The following is a 27,927-nucleotide window of genomic DNA, read 5'->3' on the forward strand; positions in this document are numbered from 1 at the left end:
TACTGATTCATAACCTAGGGAGCTAGCGATCTGTTTGAGATGCACCCCATGTTTTTGGGTGAGAGGTGATAGAATATGGAGGAAACCCACATGAACACAAGGAGAACCCGAGGTCAGGACTGAACCAATGACCTTCAAGCTGGCAACGATGCCCACTTTGTTTTAATATTTTGAATATTTATATAGTTGGAATTTTTTTTTGAATGATTGTTTAGTTTGTTTTCTTAATTGTGCCTTTAAAACAATATACAGTATGTTTCAAACAGTGGCAGCTTCAAATGTACCCAAAAAAGAGGAGCATTTATTTTTTCCCACTTCAAGCACTGTATAAATCTAATTTAAAATATGCAATCAAGAGTCACCTCAGTGCTACAGTAATGTGAGAACTGTATTGTACATTTGGTGAAAACTCCTGACAGGCTAATAATCCCAAGGCTCTGTTCTGCTGGAAAAGCCTTTACAAGCATCCATCATCTCAGACATTGTCCAGAAGTTGTCCACATCATCTCACAAGCCACGCCCCCTCCACAGTGCCGGAATTATTATGGGATAGTGTCCAGTTTCCGTACACTTTGGATTTTGACCGGATGTAGTAAGCAAATCTGAAGCTCGTGTCCTTTTTGTGTGTGTCTGTGTGAATCACTACGCATGTTGCACTCTTTTCAGTGCTTTCTTTAGAGCAGGGTAGTGTAGTAGAAATGTGCGATTTCGGATGTAGGATGTTTCCTTAAAAAAAAAAAAAAAGTGCACGCGATTCCTCGGCGCTAGGATCCGGCGGCGCTCGCTCTCTCGCGCTCTCCCTCTCTCTCTCTCTCTCTCTCTCTCTCCCTCTCTCTCTCCCCCTTTTTTCTCCCGAGCCTGTTTGAAAGTCTCCGCCACACTTCGGCTACTTCCTGGATGGCGGAATGGAGAGCTTCCAGCGCCGCTGCTCTGACTCTGCCGTCTCTTGTGTCCTGGCGTGAAAGCGTCGCGCGCTTGACTCCGCGCGCTTCCTTGGCTTGGCCGCACGAGCCGCGAAAATCTCGTGTCCACTCCAGCTTCCACGCGCGCCGTCATGTTTTTACCTCAGGAGTAACGGTCTGAGGGGCTTTAAGAAAAGAGAAAGAAAGAGAGGAGGAGGAGAAGAAGAAGAAGAGGAGGAAGAAAAACTGTTTCCTGGACGAACTTAACAGAAAATTCCTGCGAGTGATTCGTGAAGCTTCCTCCTGGCGTAAAAAAAACAGTTACAGTTTGTTTTTTTTCGCCTTTGTTTGTTTGTTTGTTTGTTTTTAAACCGGACGTTTTTTAGGATAACTCCAGTCAACAGTTGCTCCGTGGCCGGCTGTCGATGTGCGCTGTGCCATGCCGAGGCTTCAGCAACCGGGTCGCTGCTGCTGGATTCTGGCTTTAACGCTGGCAGCCTGCGCGCTCCTCCGGGCCCACGCGCATCCCGGTAAGTTTGCGTTTTGTACGCGTCAAACACTGAAACATTCACTCACTGTTTCCACATCCAAACTTTCTAGTGTGTTTTTACAACCGTCTTTACCCGCCTGTGTCTCAATCGAAGAGCTTTAACCTCCTTATTCCTCTGCACACGACTCCTGCTCATAGCAACACATTCACACCAATTTACTGCGCGTGAAACACTGATGAGGATGAGGATGAGGAAGATGAAGATGAGGATGATGATGAAAGCGAGCTCGTTATGAATGATGCTTGTGCTGCATTACATGACTCAGAGCGTCCACTGTAAGTGGTTCCAGATCACAGCGCTTTGTAACTAACCGTCCTGCTGTGCTGCGTTTTGTTTGAGCGAGCAGATCACGGACCCGTTATTTCCGTTATTTCTGCATGTTCTCGAGCGCTCTGATGAAGGCTGACACACTGCCTCATCACAGCCCATTCACATTCATTACAACTGATTCAGAATGGAGTACACACTAACTTAGCAGGCGAACTAACTGAGAAGCAATGCACAGCCTATTTCCCCCATATTTCCATTAAAAAAAGAATATATATATATATAGTGCTCGTGCAGAATTCCCCTTCATGCTGCAGTGAAGTTGGTGTCAAATAAACGCTATTTATAATACTAGACTATATATAGTTCTGTGCATCAAGTGTAATCATCATAAATTCCAAATGCAGTTTTGTTTTCTAAGAAAATGCACGCTGTAGGTATATATATATATAAAAAAACCGTTTCCGTCTCGCGCGCGCGCTCAGCTACATAAGGAATTTGCAGCCCCGAGTGATAATCCTCCTTCTTGGTGCAAACACATATTAACACCATAGATCAGCTTTATGTTGTGAGTTAACCGCTGCACGTGCATCTGTGTCTCCACCGACAGCGCGGCAGGGACTGCGCCACTGTGCACGCGCATCTCCAAGTGTGTCAGAGCCATCCAGCATCATGAACGTGAATGTCAGGTTCCTCTCAGATATATGATGGTTGCACACGCCTTTCCAGCTCCAAAACATAAGGGCGCCCACATGAAGATCCACTAAGTTTGGTGTGTTTTGTTTAGGGCAAGGGTGTACACTCATGCTTGTGTGGTGTGCTGGATCCTTCCTGACTAAACAATTCTGGGGTCGCACCAGATATCCACAGGATTACAGCCGTGCACCGCGGGTTAGGTTTACTGAGATGCGTTGGACACAGTCGATTGTAATGTTGGTGAAATTGATTGTGGTTGCGTGTGCGTGTTTGTGCCATTATACGCGTTAAACCCCCTTTTGCATTCTTCTGGTGACACTATGCATGAAATGCAAATAAATCTGCAATCAAAATTGTTTCGTCTTCCGCCTCTGACCCACTTATGGACGACATGATCGTTCGCTGCAATCAGCGTGGCATCTCATTTGCCAGATTTTTGCATACAGCAGTGAAGTCCCCTAACGCTTGTGTCCCTGTTTCAGTTCACAAAAAAAAAAAAAAAAAGAACAGCAGTATGCGTGGTGGGTTTAATGGAAATGACATAACTCCGAGCAGCCCTGGCTTTGATGTATGTATGGGAAGTGTAGTGCCAGCCCTGGTTAGGCATGCTGCTGTGTTTGAGTTGCCGGTCTCGAGTGTTCATTTTACATTCTGTCTGATTCGGATGCTTGAGAAGAGGCGGTCTGGGGAGACACGGATCCAGGGTGCTGTCTTCAAACAGAGACCCCAAAATCTTTACTTTTCAAACAGACATGAGCTTTTACTAGTAATGAGTGTTCCATAAATAAGGCATCAGTGCCAACGGGCAAACGCTGTCTTCATGCACCTGAAGATACTGAAGTTTCTGACTCACTCTCTCCAGCTGCCCTTCTCAATTTCAAATTCTAGCAAATGGCAGGGTTTGAGGAATGAACATCCGTGCAAAGCACACTCTTTTTGCATTTTATTATTATTTTTTTTTGTGATTTATTTTTCACTCAGCTGCACTTCTGCAGTCAGGCCAGGTAGGACAGAGAAACTCATCAAAGATGTACCATTTTAACGCACGCCTTCCACACCGCCGTCGTCCATCCGGCTCGCTCTACTTTCTGACAGAATTTTCTCTCTCCTGGTTGGGTGACATTTCTCCGCCTGTCTGTCTCTAATAGACCTGTTCGTAACGCAGGGATGAGACAGCCGAGGGTTTTTTTTTTTTTGCATACTTAGCTGATGCTGCTGTGATGGAGACAAGGTTTTGGGGGATGGAAATGCATCCATTTTATTTATCCTCTTATCGAGTCTGCAGGTGTTCAGTGTGTGAATGTTTGTCTGAGGAAGAGACGAACAGTAGTCCTGAAGCTCGCTGCAGGGCGTCTCATGGCCCATGCCTGCTTTCAGTCACGCGCCAACAGAGCATGTCTTAATAGAGAGGTGTCTCATGTCTCAGGTATCCTGTGTGGCATAAAATAAAACAGTCTCGTCCATGAAGGTTTGGAGTGAGTCAGTGCAGGTCGTTCAGCGTTGAAGTGTACCACAGCTGAAATGTTTCGGAAGACATATGAGGTCTTTATCAGGCTGTCATCATGATTATAACACAAATCTGTTCGCCTTCATTTAATATGCATTATCATTCTGCCCTAGTACCCGACTAATATACCTCTATAGTAGTTCAGCCAGGTTCAGTGCTTATGGAAATATATATCTATGTCTCGCACTGGGATAAGTAGCTCTATCGACAGAGTATTTCAAACTCTTATTTCTGAGGCAAGAGGACCAGCGCACCATGCATTAGGGATCCCGGTAGTAATTTAAATCTCTTAAGAGGCGTCAGACTCCCTGCCTTTATGAATTTTCTTCTTCTTTTATGTGGGCCGTGGAAGCGTATCTGCGCCTAATAGAAGAGGATAATTTGCTAAACGTCCGCTCACTAACGGCCACTTAAACTCGGGAGCCTCTGGGGAGAGATATAGTCTGGCGCTCTTGATATTTGGGATGCGCAGGCCGGCCCCTGAAACGACATTCTCATCATCCTCATCATGCTCGACTCACCCTTCTCGTCCCATTATCAAGCGCTTTAGCGTCGCGCTGGGCTCGGGTAAAAGATTTATGAAAATATATAAGGAGACTCTGCAGACTATGAAGAATTTCACCGTGTCCAGTATATGCTATGTGTTTGCACTGTGTGGAGACTTCAAGGACATCAAGGAAAATGTAGAAAGTGTTTCTGTCAGGCAGTCTGTTTCTTCTTTCCTGCCTTAATTTGTGTGCTTAATGAAGTGTGTGTGTCGGGAAAACACCCGTCTCGCGTCAAATAGTGCTGAGCGCTCGCACCTTCCATTGTTCTACACCATTGTTTCCATCAGGGCTTGCTGAGGTCTTTTTATTTATGTATATATACATATATATATATATATATATATATATATTTCTTTTTTTTTTTGCATGGGAAGGGTGGGCACTTCCTATAATTCTCTCACAGGTTCTCTGTGTTCTGTATTATTTTTAGGATTGTGCAGCTTTGAAAAGTGAGCGCTTTTTTTTTCTCCTGGCCCTGTTTGATTTGTTCCACTAAGGCCTGCTTGGCTTCCTGTCCGAATCTTATGTGGGCAGAAGGCTGATTTCATGCCGCTCCATTATCCCAGCTCAAACAGCGAGCAAAGCGGCCAAAGCTGTCTGCATCCTCACCATTTAACTATACTCCACGTCCTTACACCGTCTGCTTCGCTTTCACTCCGTCTCTGTCTCGGGTTCATTTAATATTCCAGTTAATTCAAAGGAGTTATCGGTGCGGCTCTTGCTGTTTTGTAACTCGTCTAAGCGAAGCAAAGAATAGCAAATCTCTTTTAGTCTCCATTTTAATGATATATGTGACAGGCAGAAAAATAAAAACACAACTAAATAGCTAATTGCCAGAAAAAAGGAAAAAATACAAGAAGAAAACTATCAGTAAATAAAGGAGACACTCAAAGAAAACAGTTTTTTCCTTTGCAGTCAATCAGCATTGAGCCTTTTTTGAAATTAGTGACAAAGTTTTGTCTTAATCTAATAAATGACTGCCTCTTTTAATACTCTGAGTTTCTCTAATGTAAAACTATTTGTTTCACCGCTGCGCGTGTTCCAAAAAAAGCTCTCCATGTTGATTTTTTTTATTTGAAAGTCTCTAGCAGGAGTGTGAATTCGCTCTCAGACCCGTGCTGAGCGCACTTTAGATGATCACCACCATTAATTCAACACCGTTGGACAAGCTCACTCATGGTCTTTTGTGAAACGACGTCAACTTCATCCATCACTTTGTGGCTTTCTACTTCACCTCATAAATTATTTTACTTTTCTACCTTCATTGATTCTGGATCTTTTTTTATATTTTTTATTCCTTTAGGCCTGGCGGTTGAAGCTTTTCTTCCAACTGGCAGTGATTTGTACCCTGATCAAATATTTAGAGTGAGAAGCTGCGGCGTCGACTCTTTCACTTTAATGGCGCGCCGTCGAGCCTAGTTTCCCACCTGCTTAAATCACTCTCTAAAGCCTCCCTGAAATATTCTGCCCCCAGAAGTCACTATCTTTTTTTCCCAATGTGGCGTGAGTCTTTTTATCTAAAGTTTGAATTTTTGCTAGTACTCTTTTGATGACTTCACCTCAGAATATTCACTGAAAAGTAGTCGATGGAACCTGCTCACATTTTTTTTGCTGACTTTTTGAAAATTTGCTTACCATTTATATGAAATCATGCCTTCTTCAAAAGGTGTACGTTACTCTGATGAACTGAGACGAATCGTTGAATACGGCGCCGAAGGAAAAAAAGTCTCTATCACTACCACACTCTGTCCAGACCTTTGAAAACCTTCGGCGTGAGTTACGTAGTTCAAGGTATAGATGTGTACTGGGCACATGAAGTGTTTCTGAGCTGTTGAAGATCAGCACTTAGTGAGAGTGTGTTGAATCTCAGAGCAGCGTCACGTGGCAGGGAATATGCCTCATCAGATCTGGATGTCAGATGCTGGATCTGTTGTGTTAGACTGAGGGAAAGGAACACATTAGGACATTTTGGGCATTTATACACATGTAGCAGTGCATGTATATCTGTCATTATATCGTTAGAGAGTCTGGCACTTTTCATCACTAAACATGGTCAAGAATTGCCTACTTCAATAGGAAGAGGTCATTAGACTGAAACTGAAATGACCAACAACAGACTTTTTCTGTCGATTTTCAGCAAGCAAGTGCAGGGATATTCAAATACAATTTCATAGTTGCAGTTGCAGTGCAAGAAATGTCTTGCTTACGACAGCTAACGTGACTGAATGGTGACAAAATGGTGACTAATGATAATCATGGCTAAAAATAAAACAATTTAAACTGGTTTTGTTCACATTTTCACTGGTGCTATGAGCTCTGAACAGATGAGATGAGACTGTTTTGAATTTGACACAGGGAGAATTAAAACATATTTCTCTGCCTAATCATCTTTAAATGTTGTTTTTTTTTTTTAAACAAGCCGGGTCACTAATCAGATTAGAGAGAGTAAATAAAATGAAAAATCTGTGTAAATGCCACCATTTTTGATCTAACGTCTCTAGCCCTGTAGCTAGTCTCTGGTCCGATGACCTGCCTTCAGCTAAAATTTACATAAATAAATGCATGTGATTGGATATGCATCAACCAACAAAAAGCTGAAAAGGTTCATGTGTAGAATTATTTTTCCCCACAGGTTTATCAGCTCTTTTACAGTATTTTTTTCAAGCATTCGGTTCAGTCCACTGAAATACTTCACTGTGCGCTGTGGGCGGATCATCAGAGCCGGAGACTAGACGATTCGTGGTATCTTCCATCCAAATCTCAACTCTGGTGACCCTTTTAAACAGACAGCCAGATGTAATTTACACACACTGCCATTCACACATACTGCACATTCTCTAACGTTACATTATTCTCATTGCTAAGTGCTTTGCCTAATACCAGAAATATTTGTGAGCACACCAGGTTTATCTGGAGCTGAGAATGAAATGGCAGTCACGTGGCCTTGTTCTGCTGCAGATGTAACCTTTTTTTGTGCAGTACTGTTCAACGCTGTGCTGTTGATGCATCTGGGTTCTGGATAGTAGCGCCTTGGCTATGATGGCTTCATTACTCATCCATCACTTAAGCCTCAAAAAAAACCAGGAAACTATTAGACACTCTCCCCTCTACATCCCATCAGCCGAGTGATTTTGTTTGTGTGTGTGTGTGTGTGTGTGTGTGTGTGCAGAGACGTACTTGTTAATGTCATGAGGTTTTCTGGGAAGCCCAGTCACACATTCCGAATGGCCATTTTCACAGTCGTAGTGCATTAGTGCTGCATTAGGGACCGAGTGAAAAAGCTGGACTGGTTACAAGCATGCCGCTCACTCCATTTGGCCCGGTTAAGGGAGCGAGGGAGCTTGCAAGAGAAAAAGAAAAAGAGAGAAAATAAGAAGAAGGGAGAATAACCACATGCCACGCGGCGGCGTGCCGGGAGAGTCGCGTGTCTCATTAAATTCTCGCAGCGGCGTTGGTTTTTCCACTTTAATGCTTGGGAGGACACCGCATTTCCTCCAACTAAGAAAGAGAGAAGGAAAGAAAGATCCAGGCCTGTGTACTCAACCCAATTTGTCTTACTTCTGCTGAAGCTGTTCAGACTACAATGCTCTTTCTCTCCTTGCTTTTTTTTGCCTGGTTTTCCACCCAAATTGGCATGATTTTTCTTTCCCTTTTTGTATTTTTTTTCTCTTCTGTTTTCCCAGGCAGTTCGGATCTGCGAGCAGTGATCAGTCATCCTGCTATTGAGAGTACGCAGAGAATGGCTCATGATCAAAGTCTGTCTGCTCTGATTTATTCCAGCCGTAAGACTCACTCAGCATAGAGTGTAGTGGCTTTGGAGAACAGTAGTGTTCAGTCTCTTATTCTTACTTTCTTTGTGTTTTTGTGTCTGTCTCCAGTTTCTTTCAGTGAGCAAGGAACAGCGGTCTGAAATAGGGACGCATCGATACTCTTACTGGTATCCGGGGGCCGTCCGATACCATGCTCATGCTCTGACATTACATATGATACTATGTGACGTTGGCCTCGTGCTATACAGACAAACAGATGACACAAAATGACAGCAATTTGGATGCTTTTCACAATCAGTGATGCTCTGTGAAAAATCAAGACCTACAACAGCTTCCTACGATACAACTAACAACAGCATCTTCAAACAGAGAGCACACACTAAGGTATTGCAGAGAAACTGTTGTATGTGAGAGCACTTCACTTCTGCGAGCACTGAGCACTGCGACATGCACACTTCCTGTCCTCTCACTCGTCAGGATTTACACATTTGCAAGGAGTGGGTTTTCATTTTTAATGACCACGCTCTCTGATACTCGTCTGCATACCATCTACCATGATACCTGTCTGCTATGCCATCTTAAACATTAAATTTAGCATGAGAAATTCTTTGCTAGCAGTACTCCAACATAAACAGAGCTAAATAAAATGTTCCATGACACCCCTGATTGATTAATTCTATGTAGGTTACTCATTTCAGCATGAATAAGTGCCAAAAAACATGCATATAACATGGTATGCTGAGTCAGAATATGAGCACACCCCCTTATACACAGTAATTACAGGCATCATTAAAGCTTTTCTGCATTCTCTCTATACTGTATATACTATACTATATATGATGTGATCATGTGCGTTTGATTTGCCATGTGTGCATTAACACACACAGAAGATAACCAGTATATCAATTTATATGGAAATATGGAAAGGTTCCAGGATGTAGAACATATCCTGATGTGTGTATTTTACTCTTTTTTTTTTTTTTTTTTTTTGAGACAAGTTCACATGAGGAAAGGTAAATGTCACCATCTGACTCGCTGTTCTGCTTTTTTTTTTTTTTTGTCCACCTCCCAAAATCCTTTGATTTTTTTTTTTGTCCCCCTCTTTTAGTGCCGGTATTAAAACATTAAGCTTGAAGCATCGGGCAAGCGTGAAATCAGACTGGAAAGTGGAAATTGTTCTTCATCGAGTTATTGCAGTCATGGCTCGGCATGACCTCTTAAGACCTTTCAGTATTCACAGCACATTTTCTGGGAATAAGGGGAGGTTTTCTATGTTCTAGCCCCCCCTTCTCTCGCTCTCATTTACTAATCAAGATTTCCTAACCCAACATGTTGAAGGTGGTTCACTTCTCACTCCTCCGAACCAGATGTCTAACAGATGGGCCTCTCCATTTTCACCCGAGGGACTTCTGGAGTTTCCAATCCTCCTTCATACCCACGTTCTTGCTGTCCCTCTTTTTTCCTGTCTTTCTGTCTGCAGCCTCATTTCAGCATCCCCTCTTTTTCCATCAGCATTTTTTTATTTATTTATTTTTTAAACAGTGTGAGTAAGTAGAAAGGCAGTTTCTAGTAGAAGGCTTTGGCCAGCACATTCCTCCATCCCTCATGGTGAAGACAAGCGCCTGTGTTCCACCTGAACCCCCTCTGGATTTACGCCGCCGCCGCGGCCATTTTTCTTCCGTTAATCACCCCGAGGGCTCGATGAATGAGCCGCCGGGGAAAATCGAACGGAGATTGGCCAGGCAGAACGGAGAGAGGAGAGGAGAAAATAGAGGAGGAGAGGGAAGGTAGAGGAGGGCCTTTCGTCAGAGAGGAGACGAGAGCAGAGAAGGAGAGTGGATGAGAGGAGAAGAGAAAACAGGGATTGGGTTTAGAAGAGGATAGGAGAGGAGAAGAAGATGAAGGGAAATGAGGGAGGAGATGAGAGAGGGAAATAGGATGTAGAGGAGAAATTAGAAGAGTATAACGATCATGCCTAGAGAAAAAGAGAAAAAGGAAAGAGGACACAGGGTGATAGCAGATGGGAAATACGGGGGAAAAGGAAATGGATAAAAAGGGAGAAGAAGAAAGAAGGGAGGAAAAAGAAAAGAGTGGAATGGAAGGGAGAAGAAGAAAAATAAGAAAGGGAAGTAAGGGGAAAGAAAAGATAGGAGCAAAAAAATTAAAGAAATTGAAGAAAAACAGGGGAATTAGAGATGTGGAAAAATAAGAAGAAGGAAGGACGAGAGGGAAATGAAAAAATAGAAGAGCAAGGAAAGCAGGAGAAGCAGATATTAGAGGAACTCTCTAAGTTGCTCTATCTCACTTTACCTCCCCCATCACACACATACACACACACTCTCTCTCTTTCTCTCTCTCTCTCTCTCTCTCTCTCTTTCTCTCACACTCTCTCCACAGCCAGATACGAGCCAACAACGGCGGGGCCCCAATTGTGAGCGTTTGAGTGAGCGGCTGAGCGAGTGAGTGAACAGACCTGCTCCTGTTTAGCAGTGTAAACAAGCTCCTGCTTCGTCTGCCATCTGTGATCGTCACCGAGGCCTCGAGACAAAATAACACCTGCAGCTTCATCGCGACTCCGCGGCCAAACGCAACATCAAAGTCATGCAGTTTACCGAAAGACAAATATACACAACTTTATTTGGCATGGGTTAGTTTTTGCTCGTTATCTATGTAACATCCTGCAGCGTCACTTGATGTCTCTATGGCCAGAATGGTGTGTGGAATATTCCAGATTTTCCATAGAGAACAATGGAAAAACTTTAAAAAATGGCATATAAAAATGGTCATCCTAAATGTAAATACATTTAGTGTTTGAAGAGAAACACAATTTTTTCACTATAGAAATGATTAAAAAAAAAACACCCTAATGGTAACTATTACCTACTGTGAAATGCTGTGGTTTGATTATGAGATAGTTGAATTTTGCATACATTCTGCCTCTGAGTTATTTACACTCATCCAGAATAAACGACTAACCTGACTTTGCAAAAAAAAAGTAGTGGCCGAGAGAGAGAGAGAACCACAATTAATGTCTGTTTTCAAGTCAAATTTTATGAATAAATGAATCTCTAATGAGTCCATATTTACTGCGCTGAAGTGTCATGAATTATGGAAACTTGTGATTGTGACCAAAGGCGAATCCATCCGTTGTACTGCGGCCGTCGCTGAATCATTGATTGCGTCTGGAAAGCAATCAGGAAATGACTAATTATAACCACGAGGAGGGGGGACAAATGGAGGAAAACTTGCCGTGAGCCAGAGTTGGAGCGACTCGTTCACCTCAGTGTGATAGGACGAGGCCCGAGGCATGACGAGCTTTCACTGTCTGACATTTTGGCCTCTCTTCCATTCTTCCTGCTTTCCCGAGGCAGTGCCGATGTTTTGGCCAGACAACAGGTTTTCAGTAATGCCTCTTTGAGGCACTCCGCCTCGACAGCCCGTTGACGAGCATTCACGGAACGATCCAGAAAGGAAATCTAATTACCATTAAAAACAGCCCGATAGCTCTGGGGTCTATTAGCTAAAACTAATGGAAAGCATTCATGACAGCTCTCTCTCTCTCTCTCTCTCACTCTCTCTCTTTCTCTTTTGTCCTGTGCTTTCAGTGGTCACACAGGCCCAGTCCTTGCCAAAGGCACTTTTTCACACTGTCTCTCCCTCTGTCTCGCTCTTTCTGTCGTTTCTAGCTCTTGTGTTCTCTGTCTCGTTTAGCGTATGCTGTGTCCCAAATGCTGCAATTCGTGTCTAGTTCATGTTCTTGCTGAAACCTCCTACACAAAGCGTCCTAACACTTTCATACCGTGTTCATACAGTCTGTTACCCATAATGCTCTGCAAGATAGGATCCATTTGAACTGAAATGGCTGTGAGCAACAAATTGCTTTAGCACACAAAGATACAAGGATTGAAATAAAAAAAGTGTAAATTTAGCTGTGTGATCTGGAGGTCATATATATTTCTTTAGCTCAGTGTGCTGACCTCACACAAACCACAAATTAGCCAGTTAGCCACCAGGCTATTATCTAGCGACTAACAAAGGTTCACAAAGGTTGTGGTTTGTGTATTTTCTAGTGAATGTTCATTATGCTGCAGTATCTAAGTTTTGTTCCACACAGCATTTGGGGATTTTATAGACGTATACTAGCACTGTAGTTGTTGTAACTTTCCTCTGGCGTTGAGCAAGAGATTCGCTAAAGGTTGGCTGAATTCCACCCAGATATGAAATTATATTATAGCTGGAGTTCCCAGTAGAAAAGTCATATGAAATCCTGTTAGCGTGTTCTGATTAGCCAGATGGCAGTACATAAAGCTTATCTGTGTATGAAGTAACCCTCAGTCACACCGGCTGACCTTAAAGAAGCAGCTGTTTGGGCTGTGGATAAATTGCTTGAGTGTAAGTGTGTAAGTGTGTGTTTGTTAGCATGCTGGTGTACAGTAGTCGGTGAACACCCCAGCAGCCCCCTGCACGCACACACACACACACACACACACACACACACACACACACACACACACAGCGGGCTATTGTATTGCAGAGGAAGTGTTTTGGGCCATGCAGCAGATGGCGGGTAACAAAATATCATTCCATTTCCGCTCTGAGTCGCGCCGGCAGCCAAAAGATAATCGAAAACTCTCGGCCTCTGGCCGTAATGAGATTCGCTGACCTTATTACTAGCCAACGCAGAGCAGGGAAAAGTCTATATACAGAGATAGGATGTAGGAAAATTTTTCTCTGAGAGGTGCCCGTGTGTTTGTGTGTGTGTGTGTGTGTGTGTGTGTGTGTGTATGTGTGTGTTCCACTGATTTTGCATCTGTAACAGTGTCAGCGTTTTGTTTTCATATGCTCCACGATGAAATATCACACTTCCCTACAGTCTTAAATCTAATTTGGGTATATGGAACTTTCATTCACTTTCCATGCTATCGTTTATTTTCATTTTCTTTTTACTTGATCGTCGAGATTGTAGTAAAATATAAATATAGTAAAATAAAAAAAACTAAAAACTAATTTTAATACTAGATATTGTAATAAATATAATACTGTTTATTTTGTAAAATATTTAAAAATTAAATTTTCCTGATTTTTGTCTTTACTTAAATATTTGTCTTTACTTAAGTATATGTACTATATATTTTAATAGTAGAAATACTAAATATTATTAAGATGAGCATAATATTAGATATTGTAGCAATAAAAGTTTGTTTATTTATTTATTTATAACAGGAGCATTTTGCACTCATTCGCACCTTTAGCATCTGTTTCTGTTTTGTTTTGTTTCTTCCACTCTATAAGCCAGATAATTCAGCACGCAGTTGTGCTTGGCCTGTCGTTGTAAAAATGTCCTGGATCATGAACCTGTTCAAATCTCAGGATTATTCACCAGGAACACGAGCCAGCTCAGCATGTTGGAATGAATTTTCGGACCTCAGATGCTTTTTAGAGCAGCGAGGTGCCTGAGAGCTCACAGGTGATCTGACAGGACTCATGGAAAAAAAATGACCTCATCTCTCCACGCCTACATTATCAACAGCACTCCGCTCTTCCCTCAGGTCAGCAGACTAATGGCCTGGTTTCTCGCACCCTGCTGATCCCATCTTATTTTTCCACTCATTGATCAGAGGACGTGCTTTCTAGGAATTCTCATACTGAGAGGTTGATCTAGTTGGGAGTATATTGGTTTTTCTGCTCCAGAGAGGGTTGGCCTTCATCCATGGAAAGCATATTAGTGGATGTAACTGCATGTTCTTTTTGGTTTGCCAGGGAAATTTCACCCTCGACTAGTCTAATGTATTCAAATCTGTGCTTTTAAGGAGTAGTAGTAGTGAATATTCATGATTTTCCTCATCTGCAGTGTCATATTACTTTAATTCCATCCACACTGCTGTACTGGAGTGTGTGTCAGGGCTGTTAATGCACTAGGTTTTCTGTGCTGCGTCAGTTTTTCCATTGTTTTATAGGCATGTCTATCAATGTGTGTGTGCGTGCGTGTATTATTTTTCTAATTCCCCTTTTGGATCGACATTTTGATAGACGCGCTTCTCTCTCCCTTTCTTTCGCCAACATGATATGCTTTAGGACGAAGACCTAATCTCTGGAGCGGCTCGCCTCATCTAAGTCGTAGTTATCAATCCAAACAGACAAATGTCATCCCTAAGCCGGCGGATAAGTCCACTCCATTCAGAGGACTGCGGTTATTTCCTCCTCCCCTCATTCCTGTTATCAGCTCCATCTCTGATTTTCATTATCTCTTTGTGCGGACAAAACGGGACACACGGGGAAAGACGGCACAATGGGGGGCCTAAGCTTCGGATCTGGCGTACGGCTGATAGCATGCTCTGAGGGGGGCAAAGGTTTCAGAGTTTGAGTTAAATGTTGTGTCACTAGGTGGATTTTCCGAGGAAAGAACCAAAAGCCTGTATCTAGATCACAAGTCCCAGGTTTGGAATATTGGCATATGGTCTGCAAAAGTTTGTGTTTAGTTAGCTCTCATTAGATCTGCGGCTAGTGATGCCGTGTCCTTGCCAAGGGTTCATCTGGATCGCCTGTGAACCATAAGGGCAACATATGATCTGCCATCCCCCCCCCCCCCCCCCCCCCCCCCCCAAAAAAAAATTGGATAAGGAAGAGGAAGGGAAAGGGGGGAAGGGATGAGTGGATGGGGGAGGGAAAGGAAAATCCAAAGTGCTACAGAGTATGTAGGGTCATGGAGTGGCCACTTGCAGAGCAATGCTTAAGTGCTCAGGGGGGAAGGCAGTATCATAGCTAGATCACAGTTTTCCTGATAATATTGTATTGCTCTCTGAGGATATGTCTTCTGTTGACCCTGGCATTGGTTTTACACACAGGAAAAACATAATGTTTTTTCTTAGGGCCTGATTTGCAACAGTCTGGAAATTCATGAATCTGATGCTTAGATATCTGTTTAAAGGTGTTTTCGAGGTATTGGATCTGTCAACCAACCAGAGTCTGAGGAGCTTCGTGTTTGAATGAGTTTACATTATCAGTGCATTTTCTCAGGAATGTGAACTTGAACTAGTGATCGCATTCTTCATTGTCCAGAGTGGATCAGTCGAGCTTAAAGTTTAGCCACCATGTGTTAATACAGAGTGGCTGTGGCTTATAAATTCACCTAACAAACACAATAAAGACTGGAAGTTGATTAGAAAAAAGATATGTCTTCAGTCATGTGGAATTGTTTTTGGAGTGATTTTATACGAACACTAATGGGATTTTAAGATTATTAAGCTGTGCGGTATATATTTTTTGTAAAGTCCTTCATTAAAAATGCAGGCTCGACTCCAAAGAGTCTTTCTGTAGGCATTTTAAAATTGTCTATATACTGGAAAATTTGATTTAAAACTCCTTGCTGTGTTGCCCACCACTACATTTTGTCAATATGCTGGACAGCCTGTCTTCCTATTTCCTTAACACAATACGTCGTTGTGAAACAAAACCAGGCATTTGCGATACAATAGTCTCTTGAGTGATGGCTTGGGATGGAACAAAGCAGCAGAAGAATGGACATGAATAGGATTAAATGCAATGGGAGGAGCGCATTAGTAGTAGGTCAGCTCCCTTACTAGCGCCAGTCACTTTCTCTAGTGGTCTAATCAGATTAATTAGCACTCATCAGACACACTTACACACTGTCAGCGGACAAAAAAAGGATACTATTGAAAGAGAGGCGTGTGTGTGTGTGCGTCTTGGCAGAGCTCCTTTGGTGATGACTGACACGCTTTAAGCTGTCCTTTGGCAACGTGAGCTGATTAGCCAAACAGCTCAGCTGCGATAACATCACCATCATCTACATGATTTCTACTAACACGGGAGCAAAATGTTGCCCTCTGGCTCTGCTGCGAGGTTTAATATTAAGGATGTGAATATATATTTGTGTATAGAGTGTGTATATATTGTACGCTGAGTGTAGGTTACAGAGTGGTGCACGGCGATGCTGATGGGAATTGAATTCGCTGAACTGGGAATGGGATTTGGTTTCAGAGCAAACTCATAAATGATGTTGGCCAAATGGATTTGTAATGCCTTTTCATGAAGGTGGTTGGCCAGCTAAAACGGTTTGACACAAACATTAATGCATGTCGCGATGGAGCCGTCTCTGCTGCATTTGCACGGGGAAAAGACTTAAAAAATAAAAAAAAAATAAAAAAAAAAGACTGCAAATATAACAAGGCCAAATATGGCCAACTTAAACCTACAGCAAATACATTTTTTTAATTGCATGTAACGTTTCCTAATGTAGACCTACTGCATTTACACTCACTGGACACTTGATGCAATTAACCAGCAGCAGTGCCAAATAAAAATAAAATCATGCAGATACAAGACAGGAGCTTCAGTTAATATTGACATCAAAACATCAAAATGGGGAAAAATGTGATCTCAGTGACTTTAACCATGGTATGTTGGGCTGATTTGGGTATTTTAAAAACTGCTGATCACCTGGGATTTTGATGCACAGCATTCTGTGGAGTTACACAGAATGGCGCAAAAAAAACCCAGAAAACAGCGGTTCTAAGGGCAGAAATGTCTCATTGGTGAGAGAGGTCAGAGGAGAATGGGCAAACTGGTCTGAGGTGACAGGAAGTCAAATAGCCACTCTTTACAACCGTGGCAAGCAGAAATGCATCTCAGAATGCACAAGACATCGAACCTTGAAGTAGACGGGCTACAACAGCAGAAGACCGTGCCGTGTCAGCCCAGAACAGAAATCTGAGGCTACAGTGCACAGGCTCACCCAAGACTGGAAAAATATCAGGTGGTCTGATAAATCTTGATTTCTGCTGCAACATAGATGTGGTCAGGCCACAATTCGGCATCACCCATCTTATAATGGCTACTTCCAGCATGATAATGCACCGTGTCACAAAGCACATGTTGTCTTAAACTGGTTTCGTGAACATGACAGTAAGTTCAGTGTACTTCAGTGGCTCGGATCTGAATCCAGTAGAGTACCTCTGGGATGTGGTAGAGCAGGAAATTCACAGATTGAGTGTGCAGCTGACAAATCCGCAGCAATTACGTGATGCAATCATGTCAACATGGACTAGAAGCTCAAAGGAATGTTTCCACCACCTTGTCACGAAGATGACAGGCTGCTGGTGTCTGAGAATAAAGGAGGGGGGAGGGGTGTCCAACCCAGTATTAGTATGGTCTTACTAATAAAGGGGCCAGTAAACATATATACACGTACACTGGAACAGTGTTCCCACAGGGCGTAGTGGGAATCCAAAATAAATCAGCTGATCTGTGCAAACAAAATCCCATCCGCTGCGTAATTATGCAGTCCGTTCTGAGAAACACGGAGAACATCACATCTACGGTAACCAGCTTGAAATAGAGCCATTTGCTCTAATGCTCTGATTGGCTATGGCTTTAGTGCGCTTCTGTTTTCATTTCCTTTGTGTGCTCCATGTTCCTGCGTGCCACATAATGACTGTTTAGGCCTCGGAGCAAAATCAGCACACTCCGCTCTAATAATAAACCTCCGTAATCTTGCACAGGTGTGTGCTCTGGGTGCAGGAAGCATGACCAGGTTTGCTAATGCATCTCTTATGATGTAAAGAGCGTATAGGTGGCCTGTTATTATGAAACCGTGTCTACTCTCTTGGCATATAGGGGACAGACTGTCATAAAAATGGATCTTTGATGCAAAAGAAAACAATAGTTTGCAAACCACAGTTATATAACAATTACTGTGGTATATTTGTCATACTGTTTATTGGTAGTAAAATAATAGTTAGCATAAGGTCTACAGTAAAATCATGGTCCAGAGAACATGACAAATATAGTAAATACTATAACATTACATAGCAAAACTGTAGCTGTATTATAGTTAAATATGCATTAAACCTAATTAGCTTTACACACTAGAGTAAAAACATAGTATCAGGGACAGCAAAACCTACATAAAGAATAAAACACGATAAGCTGTGCTGTTTTAGGAAAATAATCAACAAAGGGATGCAATTTTTTATTAATTAAATAAATATAAAGTAAATTTTGTCCATTTATAGTTACATTTAATGTTGTGGAATGCTAGCTATCTCCCTGCCGGCTTTTCTTTTTCTCTGTCATGAAGTTAATAAGACAAAAAAAAGCAGCTTGTCATGTTAGCAAGAAGCCACAAAGTGCAAAGCTTTCCATCCTGAAGACTTTCGTGTTGCGAGAAACAAAATGGCTGCTCACAGCATCTACAGTAAGCAAAGTAGCACTTCTTACCTTTAAATGGGTTATGCTGTATATACAACTGTTAGCATTAGATCAATCGACATATAGACATATTCGCTTGTTAAATCTATAACACTGGCTAAACAGTTCGTCATTTTGAGGAGGTAAATATACATCAGCTAGCACGTCAATAACAAAAGACGAACATGGCGGTGTCTGTGTTTTTCTTCCCCAGTTTGTAGCTAGAGTTCCCATTTCTGAGGTAAGTCAAATGCAGGAAAGGAAAGGTGGAGTTTTGATTCTTATAATATCTCTGTATAATGTAATATAATTTAACATGATATTGATATTAAATTGTCACTTTAAATAGTGTTATAGATCAATAAGTACTAAAACATAGATATCGTAGTGCACCATAGTACACCGTAGTGCTTTTTTTATGATGTTGGAGTGTGTATGTAGCTTAATCATGAAAGCCTGCAGCATGATAAGCTTTATGGCTTTGCTGTTTGATTCAGTGCGTTGGTGCGTTGGCTCTCTCTGCCTTCAGAGGATCATTTTGGCAACATGACAAGTCGTTCTGAACTTCTTTTTTACCAAATAGCTCCTTAAATCTAGTTCAGTGCTCCCTCCTGTATCATGATAGTCCTTCACTGACTTCCTTGAAGTATTGGTCCAAAAATAACTTCAAAGCCTCTTTAGAAGTGGGGAGAGAGAGAGAGAGGAAGGGGATGGGATGGCGAATGTGTACGTGAGCTTTATGGTGGACTCGATAGCAGATAGCAGTGTTGAGAGGCTGTTAAGTGCTGACAGGAGGAAAGACGTTCCCACAGACATGGATTACATACCTATTCATTTTCTGCCTCCTTGTTTTTTTCTTCTGACAGAAGGGGGTTAGGACATTATGCACTCGCTTTCTCTCGTCACTCTTTTTGAGGATCCAGTCCATCTGGAATGACTGCACGAGTCTCACGCCTACATGTGGATTATTTGGGTACTCTTGTTTGATTTTTGGTTTAAAATTAAGAATGAAAAAGACTTTTGGTTTGTTTCAACAGGATCTCAGACACTAAAGCAGACAATTGTGCTCTGAGGAAAAGTTATTGAAGCTTATAAATCTAGCTGACTAGAGTCAAGGGTTTTGAAATGTTCCAATGTCAGCCACCTAGTATCCGAAATCTTTAGTGTCCTCCGTTGCCCTCATGGAGAGCTGTTAGGGTTTTTATTTTTTTTAATCATCCTATTAAATTACAGCTGTATCTGTAACCATTTGGACCGTTAGCAAAACAGTGGAACTTCATAAGCATGTCTTATTTAATTTTTTTTTCTCTCATCCATATTCCAACTTAATTCTGCTAAATATTTGTCTCATGACTTAATTTGGTGCAGAACAAACATACAACACGAAATAAATACTTCCTAGACAGTGCTGCCTTTAGCTTCTAAAACACCTTTGTTTTCCACCTTTTTTTTCCCCAACATCACACTAGAAGATATAAAAAAAAAAACACAGCTGCTAAGTTGCAAAGAAATGCAAAGTACCTTTATTTAACTTGGCTTAAATATTTTTCCCTCTTGCATGTCGATTTTCATGTTTCTGCCCCTTTTCCCATAGTTTATGAAAGAAGACTTAAGTCATTGTCAGCACTTTGAGTTAAATGTATTCCTATAAATTCCTTTAAGTTTTGCGGGTCAAGTTCATGTTTTTTCATATCATGATGGAATAAGTATGATATGTTGTTCATTAATAAATGCAAAAATGTAATTCCTGGCAAGTTACTGTGGTATAAGAGGAATAAAGCACTTCAAGATGCGCTGTTAGTGGAAACTAATCCACTTCTGGGTGGTCACACTAACTCCATTTCACTTTGGGTTACATTGCATGACTTTGTTGTTGATTATTTTCTTAGAACAGCACTTCCCCAAGTGTCTTAATCCTTACTTAAGGAGCAACTTTTCATACCTGCTAATTTCTCTTAATTATGGTTTCCATGACAACATTAGCCAGTCTCTTGTATGTTCAAGGATTGACTTAGAGACATGGTGAGCGCCCATAGCATTTCTTACAATACATGTACTGTAACATTACGTCAAAACTGATGAGCTATCCAGTCATTTAAGACTCTAAAAAGCTTTCAGGATGAGAAAGCATTGAAAAATAGATTTCTGTTTTTTTTTTATTCATCTGTATTAAACAGCTGCATATCTTCACTTCAATTTTGGCAGATAAAATGTTCGGACAGAATGTCGTGTGTTCGTACACAGCCTGTGCTTGCCGCTGCTGGAAGAGAGTGTGTGTGAACATTAGTGCCATTGCATTTGATGTTAATGTTTGGCGACACATTAAAAACGAGCTCAAATCTTTCCAGCGCTGCCGTGTTGCTCTGACTTTGTTTGCTAATGCACTCAAATGTGACATTTGACTATAACTTCAGACTCAACTGTAATGAACTCGCCGTCTCAGGAGAATTTTGAGGAGTACTTTTTTTTTTTTTAAAGAATTTATCCTTGAGAATTTTTTCTTTAAATCCATGGCCTGAATTCGTATCAGAGAAAAACTAGTGACTTTCCTGAACACAGAATAATGTTGGTAGAGAAAGAGTTTAATGCGGCGCTAGTTCTATGATTTAACAATGTTTAACAATGTTGTGATGCTTTTGGTTAACTCAGCCTTGACTCGTTCATGCAGTTCCTATGAGTGGGAAAGGAATTAATCCCAGGACGTTTATGTTATGTATGAGTGCAATAATCGCCTATTTAAGAGCACGTATGCAGCAATTAGACCTCCTGGGATAGTGATGCACTCTCTGTCCACTTCCAAGAGAACCCTAGTGAGAATAGATTGCACCCTGATTTCACCCAACTATGCTTATGTTTGAGTATTATGGGATGCAGGCAGCATTTTTGAATATGTGAGCTCTAAAAGTGATATATGAGACGCAAAGACTATTGTGGATATCTAGAAACTATCACACACATGCTTAAAGGCAGGTAGGTAGCAGCATGCGTTTCTAATTTTTTTTGTCTGCATTGTTCTACTGAGTTTCTTCCATATGCCAAACAGAAAGGTTGGAATACTTTCATTCAAGTCAAAAAAACCTAAAAAAAACAATAGCCAGGACAATAACATAAATAATCTGCCTTCGTTCGTGTTACACCCACGATTGTGCCTTCTCAGTCACTGCTGATGACGTGTTACGGATAGACGTGTTATCAAACAAAATGGAGACCTGACACGATTGTCACTCAATCTACAATCTGTGCCAAAAAGAAATCAGCCCCAGCGTCACTTCTTTCTTTTCATACTATTCTGTGTATTTTTTATGATCGTTGGTGGTGCTGTTTCATGTGGCTCCACAAAAGTACAAAACAATCCACCTTAGTATATTTGTTAAGAGCAGATAATCTGATTGCCGAAAATGCCTGTGCTTGGTTAATGAATGAACTTTTTTTTTTTTTTTTTTTCCACGTAAATATCTGCATAACTAAATTCATCCAAATACAAAATCTATCCAAAAGTATAAATTTACTCTCTGATTGTGGCAAACAGGCTAATAGCGCCATGAAATACATTTTTGACACCCAGTGGAGTTCAGCCTGTCGACTGATTACACCCTTTGTGCAGCAGCAATTTGAGTAATCACAGGGCCGTGGTCAGTTCCTCGCTTTCAGGTCCGGGAGCGGTGGCCCCACACAGAGGGAAACGAAAGCGCAGGACTTCATTGGGTCTATTTAAATGTGGCATATTCACTCTGTCTGCCTGTTCTTCGCCCTGGTATTGATTGGTGGAAATGAAAGGCGACTGGAGAGAGCATCTCGACTGGGGTGTCCGGAGGTGGAACACTTATGCTCTGGTTATTCATGTTCTAGCTCTCGTTCCGCATTTGTCTCGCTCGCTCTGCTCTCTGTTCAGTCTCATATCCATCACTCTCTCCTGTGAAATACACTGCTGAAATGATCCTGAATCGATCAGGCAGCTATAAGGTCTTAAGCACGCCACGGCCGTAACTCCTTCTAATAGACTGAAGGGGGAAAAGCCACCACACACACACACACACACACACACACAGCCTGAGTCACTTGACATGAATCAGGACAGTTGCATTGTAATACCTCCACACTACTCAGTGCTTTCTGACACACCGCAGTAAATATCTGCCTTTATGCAGTAAATACATGGCAGCCATTTTCGATAAAGTTTTCCGCAAGCTTAATTCTAACTCAAGTATAAGGAGCTGTAGCATCATTCCTGCCATAATACACATAACATTTAGTCATTTAATTTGCCTAAAGATTGATCTAGTTAATTAGCCAGCTAAAGCTGTGCTTCATTACTAGGCTAACGCTAATACTTGTTCATGGCACAAATCAATTTGTTTTTCTTTGCTGTGTGTTTAGTGCACTTGGCTGCCTGACGTATACGTGCACACACAATTAACACAAGCCCTAATTGCTCAATTATAAGTCCACATCGCACAGCTGTCTAATGGCGGGCGAGCTACATTTAAGCCAGCTCCATAGCGTGCCAGACGGACTGTAAATAAAGATAAAAAGTCTGGAAATGTTATTAAGGAGAAGTTGAGCTCAGGTCCTTAAACTCCATTGATACCTTGTTACGCAGTTCATTGATTGAAATGTATACTCAGGTATAATGGTGCGCCATCCTGGGTGGAAGACGACTGAGAGGGAAAATAGAATATTACATCAAGGAACATTATATTGAAGGATCGGTTTCATACCTCAAAGGTTTTAGCATGCACTTCAGGTGTGTAAATGTTAATGACTGAAGTGATCCAGTACTCTGGAGTATTGATGGGCGTTTTTAGCAGGGTTGGGTAGCGCTGTTGGAATGAGTAATTGATTACTCACAAAATATTATTTTGTGATGATCCTCCATGATTATTTTCTTTTCTGTTTTTCTGTCCACACAAGAGGCTCTCAGACTTTCTGCAGACAGGGATCCCTTCAACTGTAAAGTAAATTCCAAAGACCCTCTCAGCACAGATTTATTGTAAACCAATGCACCCATAGTTATGGCTGAGCAATATGAAAAAATATCATATCACGTTTCTCAAGACATTTTTATGGTACATGGTATGTGTGTGTATATATATCACAGAAAAGGAGAAAAAAATGAGTAAAAAATGTTAATTTTAAAAATAAAGTAAAATTAAAGTAAAATTAAAATGTTTACATTAAATCAGTTTCCAGTCAGTAAAAATCACATTTATTTATTTATTTATCTATTTATTTATCTATTTATTTATTTATTTTTTAAAAATCGCAATATCCATGATATCACAGAAGAGTGTGTGACATAATTTATCATGATGTTGATTTTATATCGTCTTATCTCCCAGCCCTACCCTCCATACCTAGAGCTTAATATAGGGCTTGGGAATCAGCGTCATTGCATCATGGGACTGAGCTGCCACTTTTTTTTTCAGGTTTTAAATGTAAAATGAATACTGCTGCCTAAAATGCTTAGAGGGAACTGGAAAATGTCACATTCTGATGTGATTAAAGTTCCCACAAACTACCAAACACTGATTGGGCTAATGATTCAGAAGTGATCAAACCTTTCACCTTATTTTTGTCTAATGTTATATTTGTGTGTGCGGCTTGTGTGCTTGTTCTTACGAGCATTAAAAATGTTCACAAATAGCTGGATGCATTTTTTCCCTCATGATATAAGTTAATTCACAGTCACAGAAGTAGCAAGAGAATTATTATTAAAACTCAGTAAATGCAAGTAACAAAGCTTCCGTCATGCCTTCATCACGATTAACTTCCACTGTGCTGTGACATGAGATTCACAAACCCTATGCTCATGTCCTGCTGATGGCTTTGTAGTGTCATTTGGGACATGACCTAAGGCACCAGTGCCCAATCTTATCCATAAAAGACTAAGCTGCAGGTGTTGGTTCCAACATTCCCCTCTGGGAAAAAAAGAGCCACAACTCATCATTAATTGAAGATCAGCTGATTAAACAGGTGGAAGCAGGTGAGGCTCCTGATTGATTGGAACGAACACCTACAGCCACACCATCATGTCACTGAGAAGATGAAGATGAACACGTTAACATGTATCGTATTGTTTATATGATCTAAATTAAGGGACAAAACCTCCACTTTCATCTATTAAACCTATTAAAACATGCACTTTCACATATTATTCACTGTAGTGATGTGATAAAAGGGACTTGGTTATGATCCAGTGCAGCATGCTTAAACCTACAGTGAATTTTCATTGCACTTTAATTAATGCCATCTCTCAAACTTTACTCCATATCATTTCTATTTTCACTAATAATAATAAAAACGCCAAAAACACTTTTTGGAGCCAGCTATCCAGTACAGCAGCCGTCAAGTGGTAGGCCACACTCTGGATACAGACCCAAAGTGGGTAAGGACCCAAAAAAAAAAAAAAAAACTCCATATAAATAGGAACTGTTGTGGCAGATCCTCTGTTTCAGCCAATCACAAGCATTTCTGGAAATTATTTCTCATTGAATCTAGAGATGTCTAGAGAAATTAGCTCAGAAAGCAAAGACTTTTCACAGATTCATAGGTTTTTCATTTTAGGTTACCCTCTCGAGTCTGATTAGTGAAATGGTAACATGGTACGTTTAAAAAAATGAATGTTTAAAGAAGAATGGATGGAGAAGGATGCGTTTATTCTCTCCATTTGATGATATCTCATCTCTTCAGAGTCTGTGAAGTGCCTGTACGAACAAACAACATGACCACTTCAAATTGATGAGTCGTATTTATAACCTTGAACTAATCACGACTGGTTAAACATGGTAATTGTGAAAGAACGAGAAAATGAGCGGGAGAGAGACAGAGAGAGAGATGGAATGAGAGACACAGCAGCAGAAACTGTATCCGGTCCTATAGGGTCAGGTGGAGGTATTCAAGGGTAATCGTGCTGGATGGAGATACTGGTATTACTGATCCTGAGGTCAGCGGCGATTGAGGTCTGCAGGTCAGCGACCTTGTGCCTTTCCATCTCTGGCATGCAGAGAAAGTCGTTATCAGAAGCTCAGCTGGCCGAGCGTGACTGGAATCGTGGTGACTGGCCGCATCTCATTTCTTCACAGCCTCTTGCAGGAGCCATCCTTTGTCATCAATACATCAATCAATATAATCGCCACACTGGACGGCGGTTAGCATTCAATTACCGAGCTAGCAGGCTAGGCACACTGGTGTTTGGTGACATTTTTGCTGAAATGAAGAGGGCTGTAAATCAGGACAGCAGTAATGATTTTATGAATTAAAGATAAAATGTTTAGTCGTTTGTGAAGTAAATGGGATGGGACACTCCATCCTCGTCACAGTGTTTTCTGCCTAAGCAGAAAGCAAGCAGTGTTTAACGGGAGAGCAGCAGTTCCTCAGATTGGGGTTTGAAAAGAGCAGGATGTGGTGCAGCTGAGTATAAGGAATCACAGCTTTGGTGTTAAAAGTTGCTATTATCAGGTTCTCTACTTTCTTCTGCAACACGCTATGTGATTAGAGTCATAGCTAGCGGTATTCTGAGACATTAAAGTCCAGTGAGAAAAGGATAGAGAATCTTTAACTAAACGCTAACTAAAGTAACTAAAATATGTATTAAAACACTGTGATGAAGCAGGAGCAAATGGGAAAGTGTCACTCGCTGTACCTCGCTTAACCAAAGACGGAATATCAGTTTTCCACTCCCCGCTCGCAGTCAGCGAATGAGAAAATCTTACTTAGCGTGTCTTTAATTAGCAGTAGCAGCCAAGTTTCTGCACCCAGCCGAACGGTGGAATTGGTTAGCATGGAGGTAATTTGATGCCTGTCGGTGGGATGATGCGAACGCTAGCTTTAATACCACGCTAAGCTCGAAGTGATCTTTCTCTCCCGAGTGATTTTTAATTTGTGCCGCACGGCGTGTCCCCAAAGGACAGAGCTTTTGCCTTAACAGGTTGAGCTCTGGGGGATACAAAGTAGGAGTTGTGTGTATATATGTGTGTGTGTGTGTGTGTGTGTGTCTCAGCAGGCTGACGTCTTGAGATATGGCTGCCTGCCTTCTGTGGCATGTTTAACCTTGTCTGCTTAAATAGATGGGGACTGGAGTTATGTAAAAATGTCAGCCATTTAGGCGGACTGTTATACATCCGGTACATTTCCTGACATTTCTTGAGCAAACTATAATGGAAAATGAAGTGAACGTGTAATACGGTGAACACTGTTAAAGGCTATTATAACATTGCCACTTTCTTATAGTCTCTCTCTCTCTTTCTTTGTCTGTCTCTTTCTGTGTCTCTTGCTTTTTCTCTCTCTTTCTCTGTCTTTTGCCCTTCTACCTCCCGCTGAGCCGATCGTCTTGGTGACAGTAATGTTGGGTCTCTGTTCACTTCCTGCCAGAAATGATTATCTAGGCAGAGACTGCTTTAACACACCGTGTGTGTGTGTACATGTGAGGGGGTAAGAGAGAAAGAGATGGAAATGTGAGCTTCACTGTACCTTTAGACAGCCTAGTTTTGCACTTTCTCTCTGCCCCCCCATATCTCTCTCGCTCTTTCTCTCTATCTCTCTCTCTCTGTCTGTCTCTCTGTCTCTTTTTTCTCTCTCTCTGATGGGTGAGATAATATGTGACATTTTAGCACCGATGAGAGAGTGAGTATGAAAGTCGTCAAGCTGCGCCGCACTTATCAAGCCTCTTCTCCACAGGGGTGAGCCTTCAACACACACCACCCGTGCTAGCCTGCCTGTCTTCATGTGTGTGTAACGCTTCTTGGGGTTGGAAACCTTGAATCAGAGGAGTAACCAGCCAGAGAGAGAGAGAGAGAGAGAGAGCGAGAGCAGAGAAAGAGAGCGAGAGACAGGGAGCAAGAGAGAGAGAGCGAGAGTAAGGATAGACAAATACAGTGTATATTTGAAAAAAAAATATATTATTTTGTAGGAAAATTGGTTTGTAATTTACATATTTTCAAATGATAGAAAAGGCTTTGCATGGTGATGTCGTGTAAACGCGTGCATGTGTAAATCTCCTGGAATTTACAGCAGGTATTAACAGCCAGAAATGGTAGAAATTCTCTGTAGCGCTTAACGAAGGATGTTTGTGGTGTTGCCAGATCTGTGGGACAAAAAAGCAGCCCAAAAACAGCTCTTAAGTTTTTAAGACTTCTAAAAACAGCTTTTTAAAGTTTACTGTGACTCTTTATACCACATGCTGTTAACTTCTTGATTCTGATTGGTCAGGTGGTGTAGATTAGGTTTTTGGCAGGATTATATTCACGCCCTCATTCTAATATTATAGGTTTCTAGGGTGTCCAGAAAGTCCAGCATCATATCGTTAATGTACAGTATGTTTTTATATTTTTATAAACCATGATGTATCTGTGCAAGGAGGAGTGAATCCAAATAAATCTGCTTGTTGGAAATCAGAGTCATAAAGTTCTGTAAATAAAAGCAAAATATTGTTTTCTGTTTATTTTTATTTTATTTATTTTTATTTATTTTTCTCCTGTGATA

General features: G+C 41.4%; 1 protein-coding gene across 2 annotated transcripts in view; it reads left to right on the forward strand.

Annotated features, from left to right (window-relative positions):
* The first annotated feature begins 617 nt into the window (after nucleotides 1-617).
* Nucleotides 618-27,927, forward strand: part of ptprga (protein tyrosine phosphatase receptor type Ga) — a 261,551-nt gene continuing 234,241 nt past the window's right edge. The window contains exon 1 of one of the 2 annotated variants that reach the window (XM_053226914.1): nucleotides 618-1,432. In XM_053226914.1, coding sequence (XP_053082889.1) covers nucleotides 1,342-1,432 — 91 coding nt within the window. In that variant the 5' untranslated portion in view covers nucleotides 618-1,341. The remainder of the gene's footprint in view (nucleotides 1,433-27,927) is intronic. The other variant, XM_026935407.3, reaches the window with a different exon arrangement.

Source organism: Pangasianodon hypophthalmus, chromosome 20 (genome assembly GCF_027358585.1).
Source record: "Pangasianodon hypophthalmus isolate fPanHyp1 chromosome 20, fPanHyp1.pri, whole genome shotgun sequence".
In the NCBI taxonomy this organism is placed as follows: domain Eukaryota; kingdom Metazoa; phylum Chordata; class Actinopteri; order Siluriformes; family Pangasiidae; genus Pangasianodon; species Pangasianodon hypophthalmus.